This window comes from Beta vulgaris, chromosome 5, assembly GCF_026745355.1.
Source record: "Beta vulgaris subsp. vulgaris cultivar EL10 chromosome 5, EL10.2, whole genome shotgun sequence".
NCBI lineage: Eukaryota > Viridiplantae > Streptophyta > Magnoliopsida > Caryophyllales > Amaranthaceae > Beta > Beta vulgaris.
The window spans coordinates 66,771,590-66,796,717 of record NC_079206.1 but is presented as its reverse complement, the minus strand read 5'-3'; the positions used below and the strand labels follow the sequence as shown (position 1 = coordinate 66,796,717).

Below are 25,128 nucleotides of genomic sequence, written 5' to 3'. Positions count from 1 at the left end.
ATAAATAAATAACTTTTTTTACCAAAAATTTACTCATAAACCTGACCAAAACCCCTGACATTCTACTATATTTCATTTATTTCAGCCATTTTTTATGATATTTACAACAAGAAATCAATTTTTCTAACCAATAGGGTAGCTTTGGATTCTTCTATCCTCTTTTAATGCTACTAGATTTTATTTAATATTTAGGAATTTATTTTTTAAAAAAATTATTTCTTTTGAATTTTGGCGGGTAACTAAGGGTGTAAATTTTGTGACATTAATTAATATTTATATACTTTATCCGTTTCATATTACTCGCTACACTTTTCAATTCATGGACTCTTTGGCAACTTTTGGAGAAGAAAGAGGTAGAGAGTAAAAAGAAAAGGAACCCATGTGAGAGGAGAGAGTTTATTGCTCAAAAAAAAAGTGAAGTAAGTAATGTGAAACTTTCGAGTTTCCATAATTGAAAATGTAGCGAGTATTATAAAACGGAGGAAGTAATTGTTTTGTATTGTTTTAAATAGTATGGTTCACAAGGTCACTGTTTTCCTACCTTTCCTGAAAAAGAAAGGTGGATCTATAGCTGTGGCTGGCCTGATAGCAACAAGGATGGGTCTAATCACTTTGCATTGGCAGCTCAAATGAGCTGTGGGATTTGTAAAGAAGAGAAAGTGAGAGATAGCAACAACAATGGTTTATTGTAATACATGTTAGTAGTCACTCCTGAGGTTGACAAGTTTAATCAATTTATTTCTCCTAATCATGATTTATGTAAAACAAATTTGCATGGTTAATCATCTTATATAAATTAAAAACTGAATAATTGATATTTATGGTACGTAGTACGTACCACGTAAGGATGTTCGAGTGATAATGTGTTCGAATAATTTCAGCTTACTTCAGAATATATTCACGCAAAATTGGACTTGTATAATTGTCCGAGTAAATTTGAGTTATGTTTTACTAGTTTAGAGTAAAAAAGGTCAAATAAGTTCTAAAAAAAAGTGAATAAATCAAAATAATCATACTCTATTAAGTGTTTCACCTGTAATATCACCTATTTCAGTAAAGAAAACCTCTGACACAGTCTGTAAGTTCAAACTATACTAATTTCGAGGGTCACCGAAATTCAATTTAGAATTTCCATAAATTTTAAAAGATATGATGAGTTAAATTTATAGCTAATAAAATTCGAATAAAGACAACACCCCTTCAATTGCATTAAATCTACTACCTCCGGTCTATTAATTTACCCGTATTACTTTTTGGGATGTCCCTTATTAGTTTACACATTTCTTCTGTTTCTACTTTTAGAATGAAACCACTAACGACTTTCCATCACACATACATTCAACTTTAATATAAAACTATAATTTCTCTTTCTTTATATATCCCACAACATTATTTCTCCTAAACGTTTGTACGTGTAAACTAACAAAGACCAGAGAAAACATTTACCAGTGTATACTTTGTATGAATCTAACTACTCACATCACATCACATATTCATTTAAGACATCTAAAGTAGTGAATTAGTTGAAATATATGGGTACCTATTAAAGTGGTATATATTGACATGTTGTGGGATGAATTAAAGGTAATTTTAGCTACTATACTAATACTAAAAGACAGTAATGTCCTCTTAAATTACAAAGATATATATATACTTCCTCTGTTTTTTATTAGATGTTACATTTTTCAAATCACGGACTCCTAGGTAATTTTTGGAGAGGAGAGAGATAGAAAGAATGAAAAACAAAAGGGCCCCATGTAAACATGTGATAGGAGAGAGATAGAGAGAAGTTATTACCCAAAATAAAAGTGTAACATCTAATTTAAAATTTCCTAAAATAGAAAGTGTAACATCTAAAAAAAACGGAGGAAGTAATTGGATTCATATCCATATGTAAATGCAATTGATGGGAGTCACAGGTGTTGTACAGGATAATGAGAACCTAAGGCTAAGATAGTAATGAAAGCATTGTTAAATGTGCAAGTGATTTGGACCTTTTACTCTTTAGGTTTTCATAGTTTTCATTGGATTCTCTTTTCATTTCTTAAAAAAAGAAGTTGTAGTAATTTTTTTTTCTTTTTTGTAGAACTCAATGCATGAAGTGAGATAGAGTAGTATAGTAAGTGTTTCTTGCACAACTCAAGATAGTGAGATCGAGTGTAGTAGTAGTTTATGATCATTATTATGGTTCTTGTGGGTGGTCCTATATTCGATCACAAGTATTAAGTGACATTATAAGTTATGGGCATCTCATGAATATTATTCTTAAGATATTATAATAATATATATGTAGTTTTGAATTTTGATGATGCCTATACTATGTTGAATCATGAAAGTTACACATTTTTAATATTTTTTTTGAAATTTATACTATATTTTTTGTAAGTGTTTTAATACATGCATGATACTTATTTTCAAAAAGTAACTAGAGGAGTTTGATTATATACAAATGCACTATAGTTATATACTTATATGAAAAAGTTCGTAAATAATGGTTTGGTTTTCATAAATGAAGCTTAATTTGCTATCTCGTTTGAAAAAAAAAAAATCTAGTGTCGGTTAGCTTTGTGATAAAATGTTTGGAGACTGGCAGTCTAACATACAAAACTGGAGATTCAATTTTGTCTAGGCTCTTCGTAGTTATTCATATGTGAAAATAATAAGAATACTACACATTGATAAGGAATGGAGAATGCATGATATTGTCAAAATTTTCTCATCTTAATATATTTTATTCCACACTCATATGAATCGGAAATAATTTTTCTAAACCTAAAACCGTTCGACTAAATATACAACTTATATCCAAGTTTATTAGTGTATTAGGCTGTGAAAAATAACTACTTCCTTTCGTTTCAATTTAGTTGCAACACTTTCTATTTTAGGAAGTTTCAATTTAATTAGTTGTAACACTTTCATTTTGGTTAATAACTTTTTTCTATCTCTCCTATCACGCGGGGCCTTTTTATTTTATTTTTCTATCTATATTCTCTCAAAAAATTGCCTAGAAATCGGTGATTTTAAAAGTGTCACAACTAAATTGAAACGGGAGAAGTAGCTAGAATTGCTAATTTGCTAAATGAAATTAGTAATATGATAATGAAACCAATAAGTAAGGCAATAACCATATAGTAAGACATCTGTTTTTGGCCCTTTTTAACCAAATAAGAGTATTCCATAGGTAATTAGGTATGATTAGTTGAACTTGAACAGTCTACTTTTATATGAAGGCAAACTAAGAAAATGGATCTTGAAGGGAAAGTCTGACAATCTTTTACAAAAATTCTCAGATAGAAATAACTTAATTAAGGTGGACCTCAATTAAAGAAAATGGTCCTATTAACTTCAAGATATACTAAAGGCAACAACTTAATAAATAACATATATATACACATCTTTCAACACACCCTAAATCCAAGTTCAAAGTATCAAATTATAGTAATACATTTGTTAATTCACTTCTACATTAATTAAAGTTTACCCTTTTTCTTCCCACAAGTTTAGGAAGTTTTCTTCCCTTCCAAGTGATTTAAACTTTAATTTGCTCTTAATCTTTTTGTAATTGAGGTAACCTTCATTACAAGTCATGATGCATTTTCTTCAAAGTATGATCCATTTGATGTTTCACATTATTTTTTCCCAAATGAAGTAAACATAAAAACATAAAGAAGGGGGAAAATAAAACCTTTTGACTATGTAGTATGTATTACTATATTAATTGTCTAAAAATCCACAACTTAAGTATTATTATATATGTAAAATTTAAGTTTTATCAATGTCAAGAACTCAATAATCAAGAATATATCTCCACCCTAAGTAGATATTAATCACTTTTTATAGCTAGACTAATTTACCCACTATTTGTCCCTAAATTTATTTATTGGTTGTGTAATTAGGCATGGTAATGAACATAAACTCGATCCAATAATTATGAGCCAAAAACAACTAACTTCGATGCAAAGGTTCATGAAGAAATTCGATAACTTTTTAGCTATTCAATTATGCAATTTAACTGTAAAGATTTTCATTTTTCTTTTTTCACGGTAATTTATGCAAGTAGAATCTAAGAGAGATAGTAAAGATTTTTTTTTTATTTAAATAAATGTTATATGGAAAAAGATGATTTTAGGAGAGAGAATGGAGAATAATTGGTGAAAGAGCATTAATTGTAACATTTTGGTCGAATAAATAAAGGAAAATAACAAAATTTAAGAAGCAAATAAATGATAGGACACGATTTTTCTAAACAAATTATGAAAAAATATGAAATTAAATATAAAAATAGAAACTAAATTTTAAGACACTCAAAATGAAAACGGAAACTATATTTTGCGACGGAGGGAATACTGAACAATAACAAATTCATAGAGTAATAAATAACAAAATGACATCATACATGAATCTTGCACTGATTTAAATAAGGATATATAATGTTCCCAAGGTTGAGGCCTGGATCTACCTTTTCCAAATTGGCTCCACATGGGTCATCAATGTTGCTGGATGACCAATTGGGTTAGCTGGAAATTTAAGGCTTACAAAGCTAATGGTGGAGAAAATGTGGAAAAAAGCCATTTAAAAAATCCATCCCTCTAACTGATGTTCCGGACGTTAGATAAAAAATATATTACTCTATTTTTGTTTATTTTTTGAGAGGATATATATTGCTCTGCTTAATTAATCATATTTATACAAAATAATAGAATAATATATAATTTCAATACAAAGCATTCAATATTTTTCAAAAGAAAAAGAAAAAATATTTAATTCCAATAAAAAGCATTTAAATACATTGCATTGAAATTATACATTATTACATTATTTTATATAAATATAAGTAATTAAGAAGAACCATATATTTCTTATCTAGCGCTTTCGGAGCGTCCGTTAACTTTGCCAGAGAGGAAAAAATGTTTCCACGTCTTACCTAGTCTATCCTATAGCTTATTGTAAGAGAATATTATATTTTTCTACCATTTTCATAAAAAAGTATATAATATAAAGTGCATTAAAGTATGAACCGTAGCCAGTTATATATATTTATTATATATCTTTTAGTAATCCCCAATTGTTGTTCTTCTGACCATACTCTGTCTTCAACTATTATGTTCTTATTGGTCATTGAACAAAATTTTGTCATCTATTATAAAATGCATTATTTTATTTATTTTTAAAGTCATTTTTTCTTGTTATCTTGTGGCGAAAGTAAAGGAAGTTGCACTGATTTTAACAGGAAAAATCGACTCTTTAAAATAAATTATTTTAAGACAAATTTTATTTATTATTATTATTATAAATATATGAGTCAAGTCTAAAGTTTCAACTTTGCAATTATTCTCAATTGAATAACTATAATGCTTCTATAGTTTATGTGGATGTTTGGGTCAAATATGTATAGGGAGTTTGATGGTACAGTGTGAACCATTTATTTGGAATATTTACTAGAATATTATTTGACTAACTTATATTAATTGGAATATTATCAAGAATATTATTGGAATAACTTATATTAATATGTGTAGTAGTACTTGGCTAACACAAATGAGATGTTTGATTGCTTTAACTAGTAAGTATTGGAATTTTTCTTCACATATTCTTTTTTAAAAAAAGACGATCTAGAAAATTATTTAGACGATTATTTTCTCTAATTAATAATACCATTATGTATGACACGGATGTAACGTTCTTCATTTCAAATAATTTATTTGTAAGAATTTTTTTTCTAAGTCAAAACACCGTGAGAAAAAAGTTCTACAATTCACACATACTCTTCATATCAATATAGTTTTATGTGAGATTATCAATTTAGGATATCATTAACGATAGAATAAAATCATGTGAAACTTTTTTAATAAAATTGAGATAGTACTTTAGTATTTTGGGGCCTAAAATTTATCTTAAATATTTACATCATAACCTGTTATTGTAAGACAAAATAAGTATAAAAAAGTAGATAATGTACGAACATTAAAATCATAATCTTTAATATTTTTTTCAAGAAATGTCAAAATAAATACTAATGCTTAACAAATTATAACCTAAAATTAGAACATCCAATCCTCAACAATTTCTAAAAAAATTGATGGTAAAATTAATAAAAATCTATGAAATATTATGGGAAATATACTATCTATATATGAAAAGAAAAAGAAAGTTATCTTCTTTTAATGTGAAATAATAGATAATCTTCTTTTGTTACAATTTAATTTACTTATCAATATCTTGAAATTAAAATACTTAAAATTGATCTTTCAAAAATTTCTTATATGTAATATATGTCATACTAAGATCGGACCAAAATAAAACTAATTACAATAAATATGCTCCAACTTCATTAATTGCATTAGAATTTAGAATATAATTCGTTCGATATCAAATATATATACTACGCCACACATAACAAACGCGTGAATCATAAACTAACACATCATACTTGTTAGGAAGAAATATATTATATTTTGAACCAGTGTAAAACGTACGATATACATGCTGATGAAGATAGACCAATAACTATCAAATTTACGGAAGAATATAATCATTTGCTTCATTTTTCATAATCCATGTACTTTCATTAATTAGTTCCATACATTATTATTATTATTATACATTTGAAAGCATAGCATTGTTTAAACAACTAAGCTTAAACCTCATTTCTAGATCATTTACCCAACTCCCCATATAAAAATACACTTAACAATCTTATTAATGTATGACATGTTAGAGGGTACAATCAAATGTCATCTTAGATTCTTACACTAATCTATGTCACACACATCAAGATTTTATGTAAGCCATGTTATTGGATAGTAGTAAGAATTATGGAGATAAAATTGGAAACTGGGTTTTTGTCTTCAAGTTATATAGTAGTACTGAATTTTCTGGAAAAAAAAACTAGCAGAAGAGAAAAAAATGGTGCAAAAAAAAGTTTGAAACTGTGAAGGGAGGAAAGCACGTGATGTTTGAATGTTGGGAACATCGGAAAGAGGAAAGATGGTGGCCAGATATGATGATGTCAGTGACATCCATGTGATGGAATCATTCATATGCTTTTTTTTTTTTTTGGATTTTTGGGATTTTTTTTAATTATCTGTACTCGCTACATTTTTCATCGTAAGAAGTTTCACATTATTTGCTACACTTTTTTTTTTGGCAATAAACTCTCTTTATCTCTCTTCTCTCATATAGAATATAGATCCCTTGTCTTTTTACTCTCTACCTGTTTCATAATACTCGCTACACTTTCCATTGTGAGAAGTTTCGCATTACTTGCTACACTTCTGTTTTGGACAATAAACTCTCTCTATCTCTCTCATATAGATCCCTCGTCTTTTTACTCTCTACCTCTCTTTTCACCAAAAATTGCCTAATTTGTGAATTGAGAAGTATAGTGAGTAATATGAAACGGAGGAATATTTTTTTTTTTTTTGGATTTTTGGGTTTTTCTTCTTTCATTTTCTTTAGTCAGAAAAAACTCAAATCTGGGTTTTGTCAAATATGATTGGTTGAAATAGATAGGAGGTTTTCAGACTTTGCTGACATTCATTTTCTTGACGTTTTGTGCTTGAAAATGGCTTTATTCATACTCATATATCAGCTTTTTGATTCTTACTATTTTGTTGTGTTTATGTGATGTGAAGTTTTAGGGAAGTGGAGTATGATATTTTGATCTCTTATGGTGAAGAGTATGGGTGTTTAGAATTTGGGACATTTAGGTCCATTTTGATAGTCCACATTTCGAAGTGAATACAACCAAATTAACTCCATTCTTCCCTCATATGCCAAGTAACAGTACAAATTTGAGTATGTTTCTTGATGACATGAATGAGTATGGGGAATTTAACCTATACATGTTTTTACGAGAGCGATTTATACAATTTTGTCTACGCGATACTATTAAAGTGGTAATTCTGATAATATTATGGCTTATTTGAAAGATTGAGTCTTTATAAAAGATCATTCGAAAAAAACATATAACTTAGCACCTCTTTGCCATATTATGTAATTAGTCACAGACTCATATCGTATACTTTTCATTTACATTTGGGCAATGAAAATCTTTTAACAATAAACGAGAAGAAAAGGCAAAAACTAGACTAAAAAAATTTGCAAGGCATAAGGTAGCTCCGACTAAAGAAAAGGTTACAATTGAGTTAATTTTTATACCTATACTTCATTGTTTCATGAAGTATTTATTACCAAAATGAAGAACGGACGTTAAGTTTTATATCAATGTGACTAATTGGCAAACATCCCCATAAGATAAAATACGTACCTCCCACCAAGTTAACTTGATAGGCAATAGTAGGCATCTCATGTATCAATGTCTATCCAACTTCCCAAGCAATAGGTAGATAACTTTTGCTCCTATCTTTTCAATCAAAGTCTTCAATACATATATGATATATGATTGTAATTTAAAGAAAATTACATATAAACTATAATTATGATCAAGGAGGAAGTACATCTTAATAAATTATAATCAATCATCATTTTAAAGAAAACAATAGTGACTCTGGACATATGCCATTTAGGTTCAATTCGTGGAAATTATGTCTTGTGAAGAATAAACAAGTTCTCAACTTTACTATATAAAAAAAACAAGATCTTGCAAACAACTTTACTACTTTACTTGGAAACATTAACTTTCAAAATCAACATTATCAACTTTATTTTCCTTAGAAAAACCCTAATTCAATGACACAACTTACATAAATCTAACAAAATAAATAAAAGACATCCAAAATAAGCTACCGCTTCTTCCTCTTCTCCTTTCCAATAACTATTACCTAGTTTATTTTTATGACTGTGCATATAAGGGGAATGACCAGCTCCCATTGCGTAACGAGCGGGCATGTACAAGGCTCGGGAATGAATACACTACCGTATGGCTAGCCAACGATTACTAGCGATTCCGGCTTAATGCAGGTGAGTTGCAACCTGCAATCCGAACGAAAAGAAAATTGACCAACTCTGGTCAGCTACTCCATTTCAGGGTCGGCTTGTGCAAAGAAGAAAGAATGATATCTCCCAACATACACACAAAATGGATAGACTGGCTACTGAGTAAATTGCTGAAGATCATATATTTACATTTAATAAATTTAACAGATTCACCATCCAATCCATTCATATTGAACAGTTGCATTGGAATATTTTTCCAGCAAACTATGATCAATCCATTTTTCAATCCAAGCCAATTTTCTCTCGAGGCTGAGTACACCAGTATACATAATACGGGTAATTACTTGGGCAATTTTGGCACAAGCTCGAAGTAGGATATAGTAATCAGCATGAGCAATGTAAAAAAAGGTAATTATCCCCCTTCTTCCTCCCATAGTGCAGGTAATCATATCTCTTGAAATCCATCCTTGGTGGAATGTAACAGAACCGGTGATCACCCATATCTATTCTCAGATATTAACGTGCTATATTTTTCAAAGTTTGAAATGATGCTTCACCTTGCTGTGCGATGACGTGTTTCAGTGTTTGTGAACTTTGAGGAGTAGTATCAGCACCTGAGTCTCACTGGGGAAGTTATTGTGATTTGTGAAACTGAAATCTACTATCAGTCAACCAAGAGGTGGTGCTTTCTTCATCTCTATGCCTCTTGCTGTCCTTTGACGGGGTACTCAATCAACTGTCATTGTCCCTCGACCTTTTCTGACTTGTTCCAGATTCAAACTCCCCCGATTCTGCAATGTCCTGAGGATAGCCGTCCAGTTAATAAATGGGGGAAGAAACCCTAAGATATAATGAAAAAAAAGACCCATAGAGGAACACAGATGTTTAACGCATGCTCAACATATGGCCAACATAATACAAGACTGCACTTCAGGTACAAGCATCCTACTGTCTATTAGTTCTCAAATCTCAATGCTAATCACCAAATGAGAGAAGAAAAGTTTACTTTGCGTTCCCAAAAGCTCTTACTCTACTTTCTTATAATTGCTTGTATAATGATCCATCAGACCACATAAGATAAGAAATTCCCACTTTCCAAACTTTTTACAGAGAGTTGATCCAATAAACGTGGTTATCCTTCAGTTTTCTGAATCGCGAGACAACTCATAAAGCAATTCTTTGTAATATGTTCATAATGCTCAAGCATATACAATTATACAAGCCTAACAATTGTCAGGAGAACAAAAAAGATATTTAATCAACCCTCTAAAACCAGAACTAATAGCACACCTACAAAGGCTATAACCATCAACAAATTGAAGCAAGTTTTTTCACCAGTTGACAGTTCCTAAAGCTTTTTGCGATTGAAAGTTTGACACACAATCAAGAAGAGTCATTTTCTTGGACTGTATGGACAAAGGGAAGGGGGCCAAGTGCAACCCACATTTGAACCTTGCAATAAGCATTAAGAACCTGAAGCCCACGTCTCCAATGTCTGCTATTAATTTAAGTCAAGATGGGTTATGCAATCAGTGCCTTTCAAAACTTGGCAACTTATTTTACCTAATTTGAACACGGAAACAACACCTTCAGATTATCCTATCAGTTCAGGTAACGATTCTAAAATGAGTAGAAGGTATTTAAATACAATAAGCTGCACAGGAACAGGAAGTGTACCGCTTTGTAAAGTAAGCTCCAGGTGAATAAAGTGTTCAACCTATGTTACTCAGACTCTTCATTACTGTTGGACTCATTATAGGCTTAGAACTATCTAACATATATATTATATACAGAAAGCTTTTGCGTGTTATCCTAATTACTCCCTCCGTCCCATATTAATCGCAACACTTTCCATATCCAGCCTTCCGATATTAATTGCGGCAGTTACAGTTTAGACATGAATCCACTATCTATTCATTATTTCCCACTTTACAACCATAACCCACACCTTATTTGTAAAAGATAAACCATAATAAGATAATAACCCAAAAACGACAGTTCTGAAAGAGGAGTTAATTTAAGTCACCTCTCGATTCTTCTCATAAAACTGCCAAAGTTCTTCAATCAAAGTAGATCCTTGTATAATGGCTCTAAGCCAGCAAAAATGGCTACCTTGCAATATGCTATGAACTAATATTTTAGGGTAGGGGTAATTTAAGTACTATCTTAAGGAGTAGCTTAGGGAATAAGCTAGGTAGTTATGCTAAGGAAATTACTCTATATATAGGGTTAATTAGAGAGAGAAAGGTATGTTGAAAATTGTTAAGAAAAATTGGGTGTGCTCTTGTAGTTCAATTGGGAGAGAATCAAGCCTCTCGAAAGCTTGAATATCGGTTACTTTGGCTGTTTTTACTATTACTATTCAATCAAAGTTCATCTTCTTCCTTAATCTCCCTATTTTATTATTATAATCCGTCCAAGCTATGTTAATTCATAGCACAATACCGAAGATATGTTAGTAGATCCTTGGGAATATTCTGCCAAATAGAGGGTAAGAAAATGGCAATCAGAATGAAACAAAGCAACCATCACAACACGTACATTTATATATTTGAAACACAATATTTTCTGCACTAAATATTTTCATTTTGAATAAATGGTCCACAATTACCAGATTCATCACTTGAGCCATCACATTTCTTTTCCAGATTGGTAAAAAGTAAGAACTCTGAGCTGACAGACTCAAGTTTATTAACAGATACAGGTTCTTCACCCAGACATTTAGAAACTTCTTCAGCACCTCTCTCTGCATTGGGCTGGTCAGAACTTCTACCTCATCATCCATGAAAGAGGAGTCAGTTGAAGTAAACAGAGTTCCTTCCCATTTTCCAGAACCATTGAGATTATAAAGAATCCATTTAGCAATAATTAGTATTGACATCACAAAAACACGACTAGGAAGCTTTATCTCACTTGCAGACGACCATATATCAGGAGGCATGGACAATTCATGTATGCTGCAAGCATATGCAATAATCTTTTCTAGGAAGAGAACTGTTTTAGATTCGATAAAAGATAACAGGAGGCAAACTCAGGCCTACAGTCTCAGCTATAGATGCTGCCAATGACTCCAACTTCTGTAGAGGAAGTCCTGAAGGCCTAAACATAGTTCCGCCATTTTTTCTATATAAGAAGAGGGCAGACGACCAAAATAAACCTTCAATAGCAGATCAACAATGGCGGATGCTTGAAACAATATAATCCCAACCCTTTTAGACCTTCAAAAACTCTCCAAAACCTAAATTGCATCGATGCCGATGACATTGATAACCCACCTCAAATTCACCCTCCTCGAGACGAATTATCCAGCCATGGCCTCTCTCTCTCCTCCCTTATCACCCCAATTTCTTCTACCAATTGCTAAGCTCAATTTTCTTTTTCTCTCTCCTCTGTTCCGCACTTCATCACTCTCTTTCTGTATCTCTCACTCCCCTACTCAACTAATGATGAGTTTGTCGAATTCCAGTTGAAACATCGATAACATATTTCGATTAAAGGTTTTCTTTTCTTTCTCCACATTCAATCCAAATTAGGGTTTTTACACTCTCCAATTCTCTTAAAACAATAAATTGAATCAATAAATCAACAAAACATCATCAATTTTGAAGTTATTAATCAATCAAACAAAAATTAAATGTTGTTTCTTCGCAAGTATGACAAAATGAAGTAAAAATATACCTTCTAAGAAACTGCTAGTTGAACTTGCGATTGCACACGATTCTCTTCCTGTGGTTGGATTACAATACTCGCAAAGATACCTCATCTGATGTTTGCAGAGTGTAGAGATGTAATTTCCGGTGTAATTGCAGCAAAGGGATTGGAATTTTGAGAATTAGGGTTACAAACTTCTTCTTTAGGTAGAATGTTTGTTGTGTTACTAGGCTTCTATGCGCGCGATACAAAAATATATAAATAATTAAATTAATTGTATGATTATATCTAATAATTTGTCAGGACAATCGAGTAAAAGAATTAAGAAGAGCACGAAAATGATTATTTGAATATAAGAGAGTTTTTCCGATCTGAGAAAGGAAAATTTTTAAACATATTATGCTTCTTCCATTTTTTTATTATTGCAACATTTTATTTATTTAAAAGTTTTATATTAATTGCAATATTACTAAATTTAACTATTTTTCTTTCTATATGTATCTTATTACATGAAACCCTTTTTTTATCTCTCTATCTCTCTCATCTCCTTTAAAAAATATACAACCCCTACCTGTTGCAATTATTAAAAAACGGATAAAATACAATTTAAGATTATTAGTTATAATTACGCAATTTACATCTTTTATTTGTTTCCGCTCACATATTGTGCATACAAGACCAAGTAGTACTTGGTCTAGTGGTAAGGAGAACACTTTTCCAACCTCAAGGTTGAGGTTCAATCCCACTAACGGGGCGTTTGGTATGAGGGATTGGGAGTTTGGGGATTAGAGGATGGGATTGGGATTGGGAATGAGAGTTAGAATGTGGGAATTCATTAAATATATCCCAATCCCTTGTTTGGTATGTTAGTGGGATTAAGTAGGGAATATATTGTTAAATTACAAATTTACCCTTTATAATGAAGGATAGCAAAAGAAGAACAAGCAATATTAGTGAAGTATATTTTAATGAAGGGTAAATTTGTCTTTTAACATAACAAAAAATAATCCCCCTCCCTAATACCTGCCCCCCCCCCATGTCTTACTTTGGTGGGATAAGAGGGGTTTTAATCCCATTCCCCTTCACATGGGAATTTAGATATCCCCTCAAACAAACATGGGATATCTACCCCTAGGGATATAATATCCAATTCCCACCCCTTAATCCCCCTAAACAAACACCCCGTAAAGGCACTTTGAGGGTAGGGATTCCCCTTACCTTTCCCCCTTACTCCCGAGTGCCTGATCCATTAAGACTCGAGCAAAATCCGGACCACTTCTTCATACCAAAAAAAAAAAAAATTAAACTTGTGCATACAAGACTAGTTAAAAGAAAATTAGATAAATATAATTAGGTTAAATTCTTAGAACTTATGTCTTACCACATGGATCTTATGTTAATTAGACCTCATCAAAAAAGCAATACGTCAAATTTTGGACCTTAGAGCCACATCTATAAAGTTGTGCTATATGATTAACCCGGATATTAACAATAGGAAGACTCTTTTCATGGGAAAATTGTTCCAATAAACTGTTTCAAATGTTGGGCAGCCTTTCAATGCCTTTACCTAGGCCCAAAGTGTCTGTAAAGCTGCACCTAAACTTTAAGGAATCTGAGGAACATAAATCAGGAACCACAGTAATAATAATACACCAAAACTCTTTAATAAAGCAGCTACTTAACACTTTCTCTTTTCTCAAGATCCATCATGCAAACAAGCACAAAAAAGAGCAAGAAAAATAACACACATCATTAACCCAACCTTCTCATGCAAAAAGTTCAATCCTGATATATTACAAGAACATTATGATAGTTATTAATACACAAATGTAACTTAGATTGAGCTTTGAGCCGTTTAATTATGATCATGTTTTAGCATCTCCCTACAAAAATTTACAATACTAATGGAATGTACACGAAAAAGGAATCGGAATTTATAAGTATGTTCTGAGTCCCAAATGACCCAACGATTTGCCCTATCGGTTCCCATAACACTTAAATGTAGATTTGGACCATATTGTAGTTACAAACACTTCATTTTCTACTTGAAGATCTTTTATTCTTGCTACTCCCAGGCGGTTTATTGGCAGATTTAGTACACGTGGGACAATACCAGTCTTCTTCTGGGATATCCTCGAGAGGAGGATCGCAACAATCAATGTGAGTTCCAGTCCCACAACCAATGGAACCAGTCTCATTGCCACAAATTAACATTACTTCCCCTCTATCAGTTGAGCCACAAACTTGACATGCTAGATCATCACTAACCTGGTCATCTGGTGATGGAGCAGCATGAGTTATGACCTCTTCTGACAGGCTCATGAGCTGTGAGAATGACTTAGTGGCCCATTCGTGGGTGTTGTATTGAACATGTCTGTCAAGAGGGTACCCGGGCTTGCACACATACTCCACCAAGTAATCAGCCAAGACACACGGAATTTGGTGTCTGAGGAATTCTTGAATCCATATATCAACGCGTGGCATCCCAGGACTAACAATCGCAAAATCTACCCTTGATTCAAGAAAACGGGTGTAAGGTGGAGAAGTTGCTAAGATTGTCCCATCTCCAGCCTTCACAACGCGCTTTAAGGTATCCTGTTAGTATCCATTGATACACAAAATGACTAATAAATCCAACTGAACAGGCAAATTTTCGATTGCTACTGTCCCATAGCTAACATATGTTTTAGAATATGAAAAGTAAGAAGAGAGAAAAAAAATAAAGAGATGTAGAATATTAAATTAGCTCCAAGATATTTGCAAATGTTTATATGTTAGCTATGGGACACAGGTAGGAAAATAATCAATCAAGTATTCAGGAAGTAGTTATAATGGTGAAGACGAAGGAAGGCAAGAAAGATACCAAGGGTGGAGCAATGCATTCTCCGTAGATAACAATTTGCATGCCATAGAAGGCACCATGACCTGTCCTCTCCCTCAGAAGGCGCCACTTTCTTGGAGCCTCAAGACTAATAGCACCATCTTCACTAAGGCCATTCTTATGCCATTCATAAGGTTCCTCAGGCAAAAACTTCCCAGCCTGACTACTCGCTGTTAAGTAATCAGTCTTTAAAATCCAACTGCATTATAGGTAAATCACAGAATAAATATACAGATATTACCTTACAGGCTATGCAGCTAAAAAACTCCAAACAGTCTCAAAGATAAAGATAATGAACAAAAATCAGTTTAATGGAAATTTCACCTCCCAGATGCTGCAGCAGCAAAGAACTTCTCTGTTCTGCGAATTGGATCTGGAACAATGAAATGTGAAGCCTGATATGACCACTGATGAGAATCTCGGCAAACTTTACCTTTAAGACGCTTAATGAGTTGTTGGAATTCCTTTCTCTGCAATCTATGCCCACTAAGTAAAAAGCATGCTGGTTGTTTTTTCACCTCTTGAATGTCTAAGGAATTTGAATTAGCTACATCACTCCTATTAGCAGTCAGGTTGGACTTGGCCGGCTTCTCAGTGAGTATTCCACCTTTACTCTTATCTTCATCAATATCAGAAACCGTCTTGATTTTCTTTTCCTCATCAACCTGCGCCTCAGACTTACTTAACACTAGAGTGCCACGCCTCTTTTTCGCAGCTAAGTTACCAGCATGTTTGCCACCCTTAATTTTCCCTTGATTAGTACCAAGAATAGGGATATCATTTTCTTTTTCGGTTTCCTTGGACCTCCCTGAGATGCCAGATACACCAGCCAGCTTCCCATGGTCTTGTTTACCATCAACTACCGGCTCAATTTCCTTTTCAGCTTCATCCGGGCTATCTGGCTTTTTTAACATTAGAGTGCCACGCCTTTTCTTCCCAGTTAACTTACCAGGGCATTTTACCACCTTACTTGTACCTTGGTCATTAAGAACACAGGGGTCATTTTTGTTTTTGGCTTCCTCATCATCCTGTGCCATGTTGGAAGTCGCAGTCAGATCCCCGAGGGAACTTGTCACGTTATTCTGACCATCACCATCAAAAACTTGCTCATTTTCAGTTTCTGCTTCAACAGAACCCTCTGACTTGTTTAAAAGTAGAGTTCCGCGTCTTTTCTTCGAAGCTAACTTCCCTGAATGTTTTACAACCTTATTCATATGTTGATCATTACAAACAAGTTCATTTTCACTTCCCAATTCAACTCGGTCATTACGAACAAGTTCATTTTCTTTTCCTACTTCAACAGGCCGCTTTGACTTTTCCAACAAAAGTGTACCACGACCTTTCTTTGCAGCAACACCAACTACTTGTTTCTTCACTCTATTGCTGCCTTGTCCACCTTCAATCTCATCAGCATTTTTTACAGCTTCCTTTGCAGCAATTTTTTTCTTAGCTTTAACAGCAATCCCTTTCTTCTGTAGGACCAAGTTTCCCTTCACACCAACAGTTTCAACCACAAAAGTTCCCTGCTCGTTTGTCTTATCTGAATCTGAAGTAACTTCAGCTCCATCTGCTTGATGAAGCAGCCCACCCGATGCCCCTCCTGTTATTGACTCCACTTTATGTGACTGTTCAGCTATCACAGGCTTCTTACTATGCACGTCTAGTTTAGGTGGAGCCTTGGTTAAATCATCTGAAACTTCAGCACCATCAAAAATTTCAGTACCAAACTCCAAGTGAAGCTTAGAACTGAAACCAACAGGCCCATCTACTGTAATAGGCGGCACCAGAACTTTATCAGTATCAGGTGAAGGTGTAAGCTCCTTTTTATTTTGCTGAGCAACTGACTGTATGGCTGTTTCATCTTGTAAGGGATTTTCACTGACAGAACTTTTTCGAGCATTTACCTTAGGTCTAGAACCCAAAGTTTTCCGAGCCACCATTTTCTTCCTTGCTGGCTTTGCAATGGAGTTACCAGTTTGATCACCAGATTTCAACTTTGGACTTCCAGACTTTACAGCCTCTATGTCATTGGTGCCAGGAGAAGCAGCAACATTTTGGTGCAGATTCTGTGGTTGCCCCTTTTTGTTACCAACACACGGTGAAGTAGAAACACTGTTAGGGATAGGGCTGGTTAGGACATCTGCGGTTAGGGGCTTACTGCCTTGCAGCATCTCAAAAGCCAATGAACTAGAGGAAGCAACATTCTTTGCATTGGACTTGGCAGATGAAACATTAGGAAATGACCTACCAGCAGACGGACTGGTAAACTCATCTCCTATATGGTTGCCAGAACTAAGAGCATCACTTTTTCTTTCTTCAAGAGCACTATCTACTGGGGTTCTAGCTTCTGCTGCGTCAACTTTTTCACTAGCTGAAGTAGCCAACTTCTGAGATTTGGGAGTAGCGTGAGAAATAGTTGAACCATCTGCAGTCCTCTTTCGTGGCAGTAAACCACCTGGAACTTCCCCATCAATTATACCAGCTTCTCCACTTGATGCCGCACATGCTGAAGTAGCTTTTCCCTGGTCTGGTCCTACATTGGAGGTGCACACATCCACAACCTTCTCAGCTGAACCCTTTTTCAGTTTTCCATCTGCATCGCTCGACTTTCCTGCTGATGTTGAGAGGCTAGATCTTCTTAAGTATTTTTTTGACTTCAAAGTACTATGCTTGACAGCATCAGATTCAGTTATTTTCTTGGAACTTGATAGTTCAAGAGACACTAAAGCAGCTTCTTCCGAATCTGTTTCTAGGTTGAAGGTTGGCACATCAACAATTATTTTTTTAGCTGTCTTTTCTCCTGGCCTCTCATCCGACTTACCAAACTTTCCAGCAGTTTGCAAGGGAGTCCTAGATCTCGGAGTTTTTCTCGAGTTCAAAGGACTTCTGTTTCCAGTATCAGAATCAAGTGGTCTTTTAGGACTTGCTTTAATCGTGTCACCAAAGCCCTCCCCGATATGCAATTGAAAACTACTTTTCTTTTCAGTCATCCCTGAGGATTTAAAGCTATTGAACTTCTCAGCGTCAGTATCACATGAAATCTCAGCCTTTCCAGAAGTAGATGGATAGCCATTTTCGATCTGATTAGATGAAAGAAATGCAATATTCTGTAAATCAGCATTATGAGAGTTAGCATCCATCTGATACTGACCTTTATGAACCCGTTCTCCAGACTCAAACAACAAATCAGACTGCAGCGACTTTCCATCATTAACAATTAGATTGTTTGAGAATCCTTGATGTGTGGAAGGAACTGACACTTTACTTGTCACCACCGATTGATTATGGGTTTCTCCCATATCATTTGGCAGATTAGTGATTCCATTAATGTTTCTTCCAGTAAAATTCTCAGTTTCATCTTCACTATCTTTAGCCTCAGCTCCCATCATCTCCAATTCATAGCCACTGCAGAAGGAAGATATCCAATGTTACTTTACTAATATTCAAAGAGATTGATACTCCCACTAGTAACCAAAAAAAGAAAGAAGTTAATAGAAAATATGACTCAATCTGAACAATAGGATATTGTATGTCTCAAACTCACAATAAAAAGTCATGCACAACTGACCTTATATTATAGGACTCCTCTGGAAGAATTTTCCAAGCCTTCAGACTGCAAAGTAAAAATGTACTTAGAAATAAATAGAAAGCCTTTGGGAACAAACCATATGACTAGAATTTTTGCAAACAATGATGAAACAGCATTCCAGGACTTTAGTAAAGCGATGAGCAGTGAATTATACAGGGCGTACCAATCTTCTAACCATAGATGATTCACGAGTTTTGCATAATTCATCTTCTTAGCCAGCTCATACTTTTCCCCTGTGAAAAATGAAACACTAATCATTTCAAACTTGTTGTCAAAATGAAACACTTACAAAATGAAGCAGAGTCCAGATACAAGATATTACTTTGTTGTCAAAAAAGTTGAAAGCAAATGGAAATGAAGATGACCAGTCCACTCACAATATGAGCAATATCAAGGCAACTAATAGATGCTAATCATCTAACAGATATAGTAGCTACATAATACAGTGGCTTTTGTATATGGAATATAATCTGCGGTCAAATGTTAGCAGGCCAGAAAATGACTCCAAAAAAGCAGCATTTTTTGCCCCCAACGAGTAAAACCAACAAAAGCACCATATGTAACATAAGAAGTATTTAACACTCCCTCCAGGCTCCATACACAAATAAGACCCCGTTCTTTTGGACTGGGAGACACTGAACTGAAGTGGTAGAAAACTGAATTGGAGGAAGCTAAACATGAGAGAATGTCTGAAGTCTGAACTGAACTGAAGTGGTAGAAAACTGAATTGGAGGAAGCTAAACATGAGAGAATGTCTGAAGTCTGAACTGAACTGCGAGTAATTGAACTGAAACTGAACTTAAAATAAGTCCAAAAGAATAGGGGCCTAAATGTCCTCTAAAGTATTTCAACAGCTGACATTGCAGTCGAATGGATAAATTGTGTACATATCCTTTATGCCAAAATAAAATTTCATACTTTTACAAGAGGAACACCAAAAGTTTTGTAGACTAGTGCATTCTACATCTATAATTTGAATACGAAATTTCAAGTTGCAGAAGCATTTACACTCATCGAATACAGTAGCTAATGTAAAAGACAATAACTGATGAACCTAGTAAGTTCAAATTATATTGTGTCCTTTTTGGTGTCTCTGCTTAGAGAAGTTTCAAGCGGGGTCGGACAGAAGATCACATGCAATGAACTATCTACTAGCTACTGAAGTCCAAAAGTACAAATCAACAACATCAAGCAAACAGCATATAACAGCTATAGAAGATAACCACCTGCACAAAATTCATGTTTATCCTTTACAATAGACTCAATTGACCAAAACAAGATTTCTTGAGGGAAAGGTTTTGGTTAAGAACCTTCAAACTTATAGCATATAAGATGAGTCACTTTGTTCGCCAACAGTGGTTTAGAAAAATGTGCTCCCATTAAGCGCACCATCATCTGAGAAGAATCCAAAAGCAATATATTAGATGCATTTGCTATAGGATGAAGAAATCCAAAAGCAATATACACAATACCATGATGTCTTCCCTATCCGCCCCTTGGTATCCAGTCAAACAGATAAGAAGCTCGTTAGCACCCGGAATTCCAGTGAGCTCCTTCAGTGGCCTATACATGATCTGTGAATGAACACAAAAGCAAAAATGAGACTTCAAGAGAAAAACAGAGCACATTCATCAGGCTGAAGAGCAAAATTTATCTAGGTCAAAGATAGATCAAATGCACAAATATACAACAAGAACGAGAGAAACACATCAGATAATTCAAATCATAACAAGACAAGTATCATATTGCTGATCATGATGCCACAGATGATAAGACCTCACATGCTCGCAATTTTGTGTCAAACCAAGCAACTGATAGTTTTTAACACATCAACAAAGCAAAAGGGCATAGAGAAGAAAATGAAGGAACAAGAGTAAAGACACTTACATTGGCAGCATCAACTGGCGCTCCAGCATCTAAACTATGACCAACCCATAAAGCTGTAACAAGCACCTTCTTGTCCCTTCTCGCAGTAACACATATAGGATCATCCTACATCGATAGGCCAAATGAAATAAATATAGATATATGTGTAAAAAGAAGGATTGAAAATTCAAGCATGTAATAAGTTCGAGGTGTCAGGGAGACAATAACTGGTAAAGGTGATATAACACAAACAAACATCTATTTCATAACAAGTAGTCGTTAACTGACAATTAAATAGCACCAACAATAAGAGCATTTACATACATAATCAACCCATAATCATAATTTCTAAAATACCATGCTACATACCAAACATGGGGATAGTATTTGGGCTTTTCAGAGGGTTCTTGCATAGGGAAAAAAAAAAATCCTTTCATCTTTCAAGAAATGTGTACACTAAAACCTATAAACCCAGAAGCTTTAAGCTGGAAGCCTAAAAAAAGTTACTTTAAAATGTTTCATACTCCCAACAATACACATGGGATACATAATAGCATAAGTCTCCCTAGTGTGCAAATGTAATAAGTGTCCATGTTTCCAAAGGTCAAATACTTTTGTCGACCATAAATACATGTCCAATTGTGAGAATGCGCCATTTTATGAAATAAAAAAAAAAAAAAAAAAAAACCTCATGTTGTTGGTATGAGACTACAAGAATCTGAAATCAGTTGAAGTTGAGTATCCAATACGAGTACTTGAGATGAAATGAAACGCCAAATTATAAGATTAAATTCAACATAAATTTTCTAGGAATCCCTCCTATGATCCTATTATTACTCACTCCTTTTTCTAATTCATACATCCGAGTTTCACTTTGGAAATCCAACAAAGTCCATCTCGACCAATAAGTTAAACCTTAACTCATCTTCAATTTCCTGTATAAAGAATAAGAATTAAAAAAGAACTATAGCCTTGCTCGATATTTTCTTACGGTATATCCTTTTTTCTCCTAATTTCTGAGGTTTTCCCTCTTCAATACTAAATTATAAGTTTCTGGATCAATCAGGTATTCAGGTCCAATCAAGTCCAAACATACGGTTAAATAAGGGCTCATAAGGTTTAATCAAGTAAAATAAGTTCAATTCATATAAGTTCATGCGAAGACAATGTTAACCCTTGTCTCATATTCAATTTGCGCTTCCCCAATAAAACATTCTAAATTACTTCCTTTGTTTCATAATACTCGCTACAATATCCATTGTGGGAAGTTTCACATTCCTTGCTACTTTTCTTTTTTGGGTAATAAACTCTCTCATCTCACATAGCCCCCTTTCTTTTTACTCTCTACCTCTTTCTTCTCCAAAAACCTAGGAATCCGTGAATTAAGAAGCGTAGAGAGTAATATGAAATGAAGGAAGTACATCCTAGCTTCATTTTCACTCTCTTTTCACACACTTAATTCGTTTATCTAGCAACGACAAAATCCTAGTAATTAACTAAAACCATGAAGCAAAACTCCAAATAACAGTGTAAAAACCACAAATTAAAAGAGAACTACAACGCACAATTACAAAACATACAAATGAAAAAAAGGATGAGTGAGAGTGTGAGAGTGAGAGAGACAATACATATACGAGGTCGTGGACAACAACGTGAGTACAATCAGTACCGTACTCTTCAAGAACAACTCCTCCTTCACTTACAAGCTGCGATTTAACCTAATTTTCCACGAAAAATACAACAAAATTAAAACAAAATTCACAAAAAAAATACAAATTATAGAAAAGAGAAAGAAAACACAAACCTGGAGGTAGTTTTGAGAGTTGAATCCAGAAAGAAAGAATCGAATTCCGGAAAAAACAGGAGATCCGTACATCATTTTTACAGAGGTTTTCGAGGTGTTGAAAATGGCGGAAAGAGGATAGAGAAAATGGAGAGAGAGTGAAGAAGTGTGTGAGAGAAGATTTGCATTTGGGGTTTTTTTTTTTTTTGAATTTTTTTGGGGTTTTAGTGGCGGGAGGTGGGAGAATTAAAAAGAGGAAAATAAAGGCGGGGGAAGAGAAAAAAAAAAAAAAAAAGAGAGAAATGAAAACGTGGATTCTTCTGGAACTCTTTTCAGTGTGTGTAGACACTTTCAATTTCACTACATTGGCAATTGGGCCTTTAAATCATGTGTTCGGCTATGTTCTTTTGAACTGAATTAATAAAAATCACACTATTGTTGAATGCAGTTAGATGAGAGTGTAGGTTAATCACGATGATTGGCAAAACTTGCTAAACAAGGGGTAAGTTTATAATATAAGGTTGAAGTATATATTAAGTGGTGTGTTTTCTTCATCTTGATAAAACAAGTTTTAGGGCTAATAAAGTCTAATCAGGAAAAATCAAGTCTAAGTAAGGTCTCGTTTGGTTGTATTTGGGAAGTTGATCTTCCCTTGATTTTTCACTTCCCATAAAATTTCACTTCCTGGGAAGTAAGCAAAATTGTTTGGTAGACTATGGGAAGATGGAATTCCAATGGGAAGTGGCACTTATCTAGGGGGAACTAGGTAAGCAACTTCTCCCATTGTGTGGGAAGTAGAACTTCCTAAGAAGTTTCACTTCCTATATTCTAGTTAAACAAACAACTACTTATACTTGCACTTGCTAGGAACTTGCAATTCCAAGGCAATTGGATGTCAACCAAACAAGGCCTAAGACTAAGGGTGCGTTCTGTTCAACTTAAAAAATTAAGTTTCAGGTCCAATAAGTTCATATAAGTTCAGATAAGTTGCAATAAGGTCTAATAAGTGCAATAAGTTCCAATAAGGTCTAATAAGGTCCAACAAGTTCCAATTAGGTGCAATAAGTTTCAATCAGGTGCAATAAGTTCCAATCAGGTCTAATAGGTTCCAATCAAGTCTAATAAGGTCCAATAAGGTCCAAATAGTCAATGTTTAATAAACATTTGTATTATTGTCCACTATTTTGTTATTCATAATTTCATATCACTATCAGCGGATTATGTTATTATTAGAATTTTAATTAAAGTACCACAATGATTATATAGTATTATACTTGTATTAGTGTCTATTATTTTATTATTTATTTGTATTATGTCTATTATTTTATTATTTATTTGTATTATGTCTATTATTTTATTATTCATATTACTATTAGCTGATTATGTTATTATTAGAATTTTTTTTATTAAAAAGTACCACAATGTATAGTATTATACTTGTATTATTGTCTATTATTTGATTATTCATATTGCTATTTAATATTATAATAATGGTCAAATAATTAAGGTTAACAATAATAATAATAATTATTATAATTACAATATTTTGCAATTCGTCTTTAAATAACTAGAGATAACATGTTTTCGTTACTATAAAAGATATAAATGTTATGCAGATTAAGCTATTGAATAACTATTATAATCATGGTCAAATAATTAAGCTGCTCAAATGAAGAATTGAAGGACGAATAATGGCTTCGTGTTATGCAGATTTTGAACAAAAAAAAGAAAAAACAGAAGGAATAAAGGAGAAGAAAGGAGAAGTAATGAGAAGAAATCTGAGAGGTGTTGAAGCTACTGTGACTTTGAACATTTTTTTCTCTTTCTTCTAGTAACATTCAAATAAATGAAAGGTGAAGAAAGAAAGCTGAAGAAATGAATGAAGGAGTTGTTGTTAACAATAAATGTTCAGCTTATTTTCATTGATTAGGAAAAGGAGAATCAGGCCCATAATCAAGCCCTTTACAATGATAGTTCACTGCCTTTTGCTCATCTTAGATTAGTAACTACTAGTATTTTATAAAATTAATTTTTTTGATTTTCTACTAGTGTTTTATAAAATTAAAACAACACTATTAGATATATTAGTGATGAAAGTTATGTATAGGCAAATATATATATAGTAATTTTTTTGTTAAATTAATTATCATAAGAGATAATTAATAATCATTATTTTTAAAGGACGAATTATAATAATTATAATTCCATAAAAAATTTTTGAGGGGTAGTATTTACGTTAGTGGTAATATTTATGTTATTCATGGTCAATGTTTTTGTCTAATAAGGTCAAATAAGTTTCAATCAGGTTCAATAAGGTCTAATAAGTTTCAATCAGGTCCAATAAGGTCTAATAAGTTTCAATCAGGGTCAATAAGTCCCAATAAGGTCAATGTTTTTGTCTAATAAGGTCAAATAAGTTTCAATCAGGTTCAATAAGGTCTAATAAGTTTCAATCAGGTC

General features: G+C 33.4%; 1 protein-coding gene and 1 pseudogene across 1 annotated transcript; both read right to left on the bottom strand.

The window, feature by feature from the left end:
- Nucleotides 1-8,599: 8,599 nt before the first annotated feature.
- Nucleotides 8,600-12,016, bottom strand: LOC125494099 (TATA box-binding protein-associated factor RNA polymerase I subunit B-like; annotated as a pseudogene).
- A 2,285-nt stretch (nucleotides 12,017-14,301) lies between these two features.
- On the bottom strand, nucleotides 14,302-22,972 carry LOC104894746 (BRCT domain-containing protein At4g02110). Its single transcript, XM_010681052.3, has 10 exons — nucleotides 22,690-22,972; nucleotides 22,514-22,603; nucleotides 20,907-21,011; nucleotides 20,492-20,593; nucleotides 20,330-20,414; nucleotides 19,183-19,252; nucleotides 18,999-19,043; nucleotides 15,755-18,835; nucleotides 15,413-15,629; nucleotides 14,302-15,144 (listed from the first exon to the last, which is right to left on the bottom strand). The coding sequence occupies exons 1-10, from the start codon at nucleotides 22,762-22,764 to the stop codon at nucleotides 14,584-14,586; spliced, it is 4,431 nt and encodes a 1,476-aa protein (XP_010679354.2). The 5' UTR covers nucleotides 22,765-22,972; the 3' UTR covers nucleotides 14,302-14,583.
- Nucleotides 22,973-25,128: the final 2,156 nt, after the last annotated feature.

Excerpts from the sequence above, each read along its gene's own strand:
- LOC104894746 (XM_010681052.3), bottom strand. The coding sequence starts at position 22,764 with ATGATGTACGGATCTCCTGTTTTTTCCGGAATTCGATTCTTTCTTTCT. Across the intron at positions 21,012-22,513 it reads TTGTCCACGACCTCGTATAT|GATGATCCTATATGTGTTAC; the intron begins GTATTGTCTCTC and ends CTATCGATGTAG. Across the intron at positions 19,253-20,329 it reads TATATGCTATAAGTTTGAAG|GGGAAAAGTATGAGCTGGCT; the intron begins GTTCTTAACCAA and ends CATTTTTCACAG.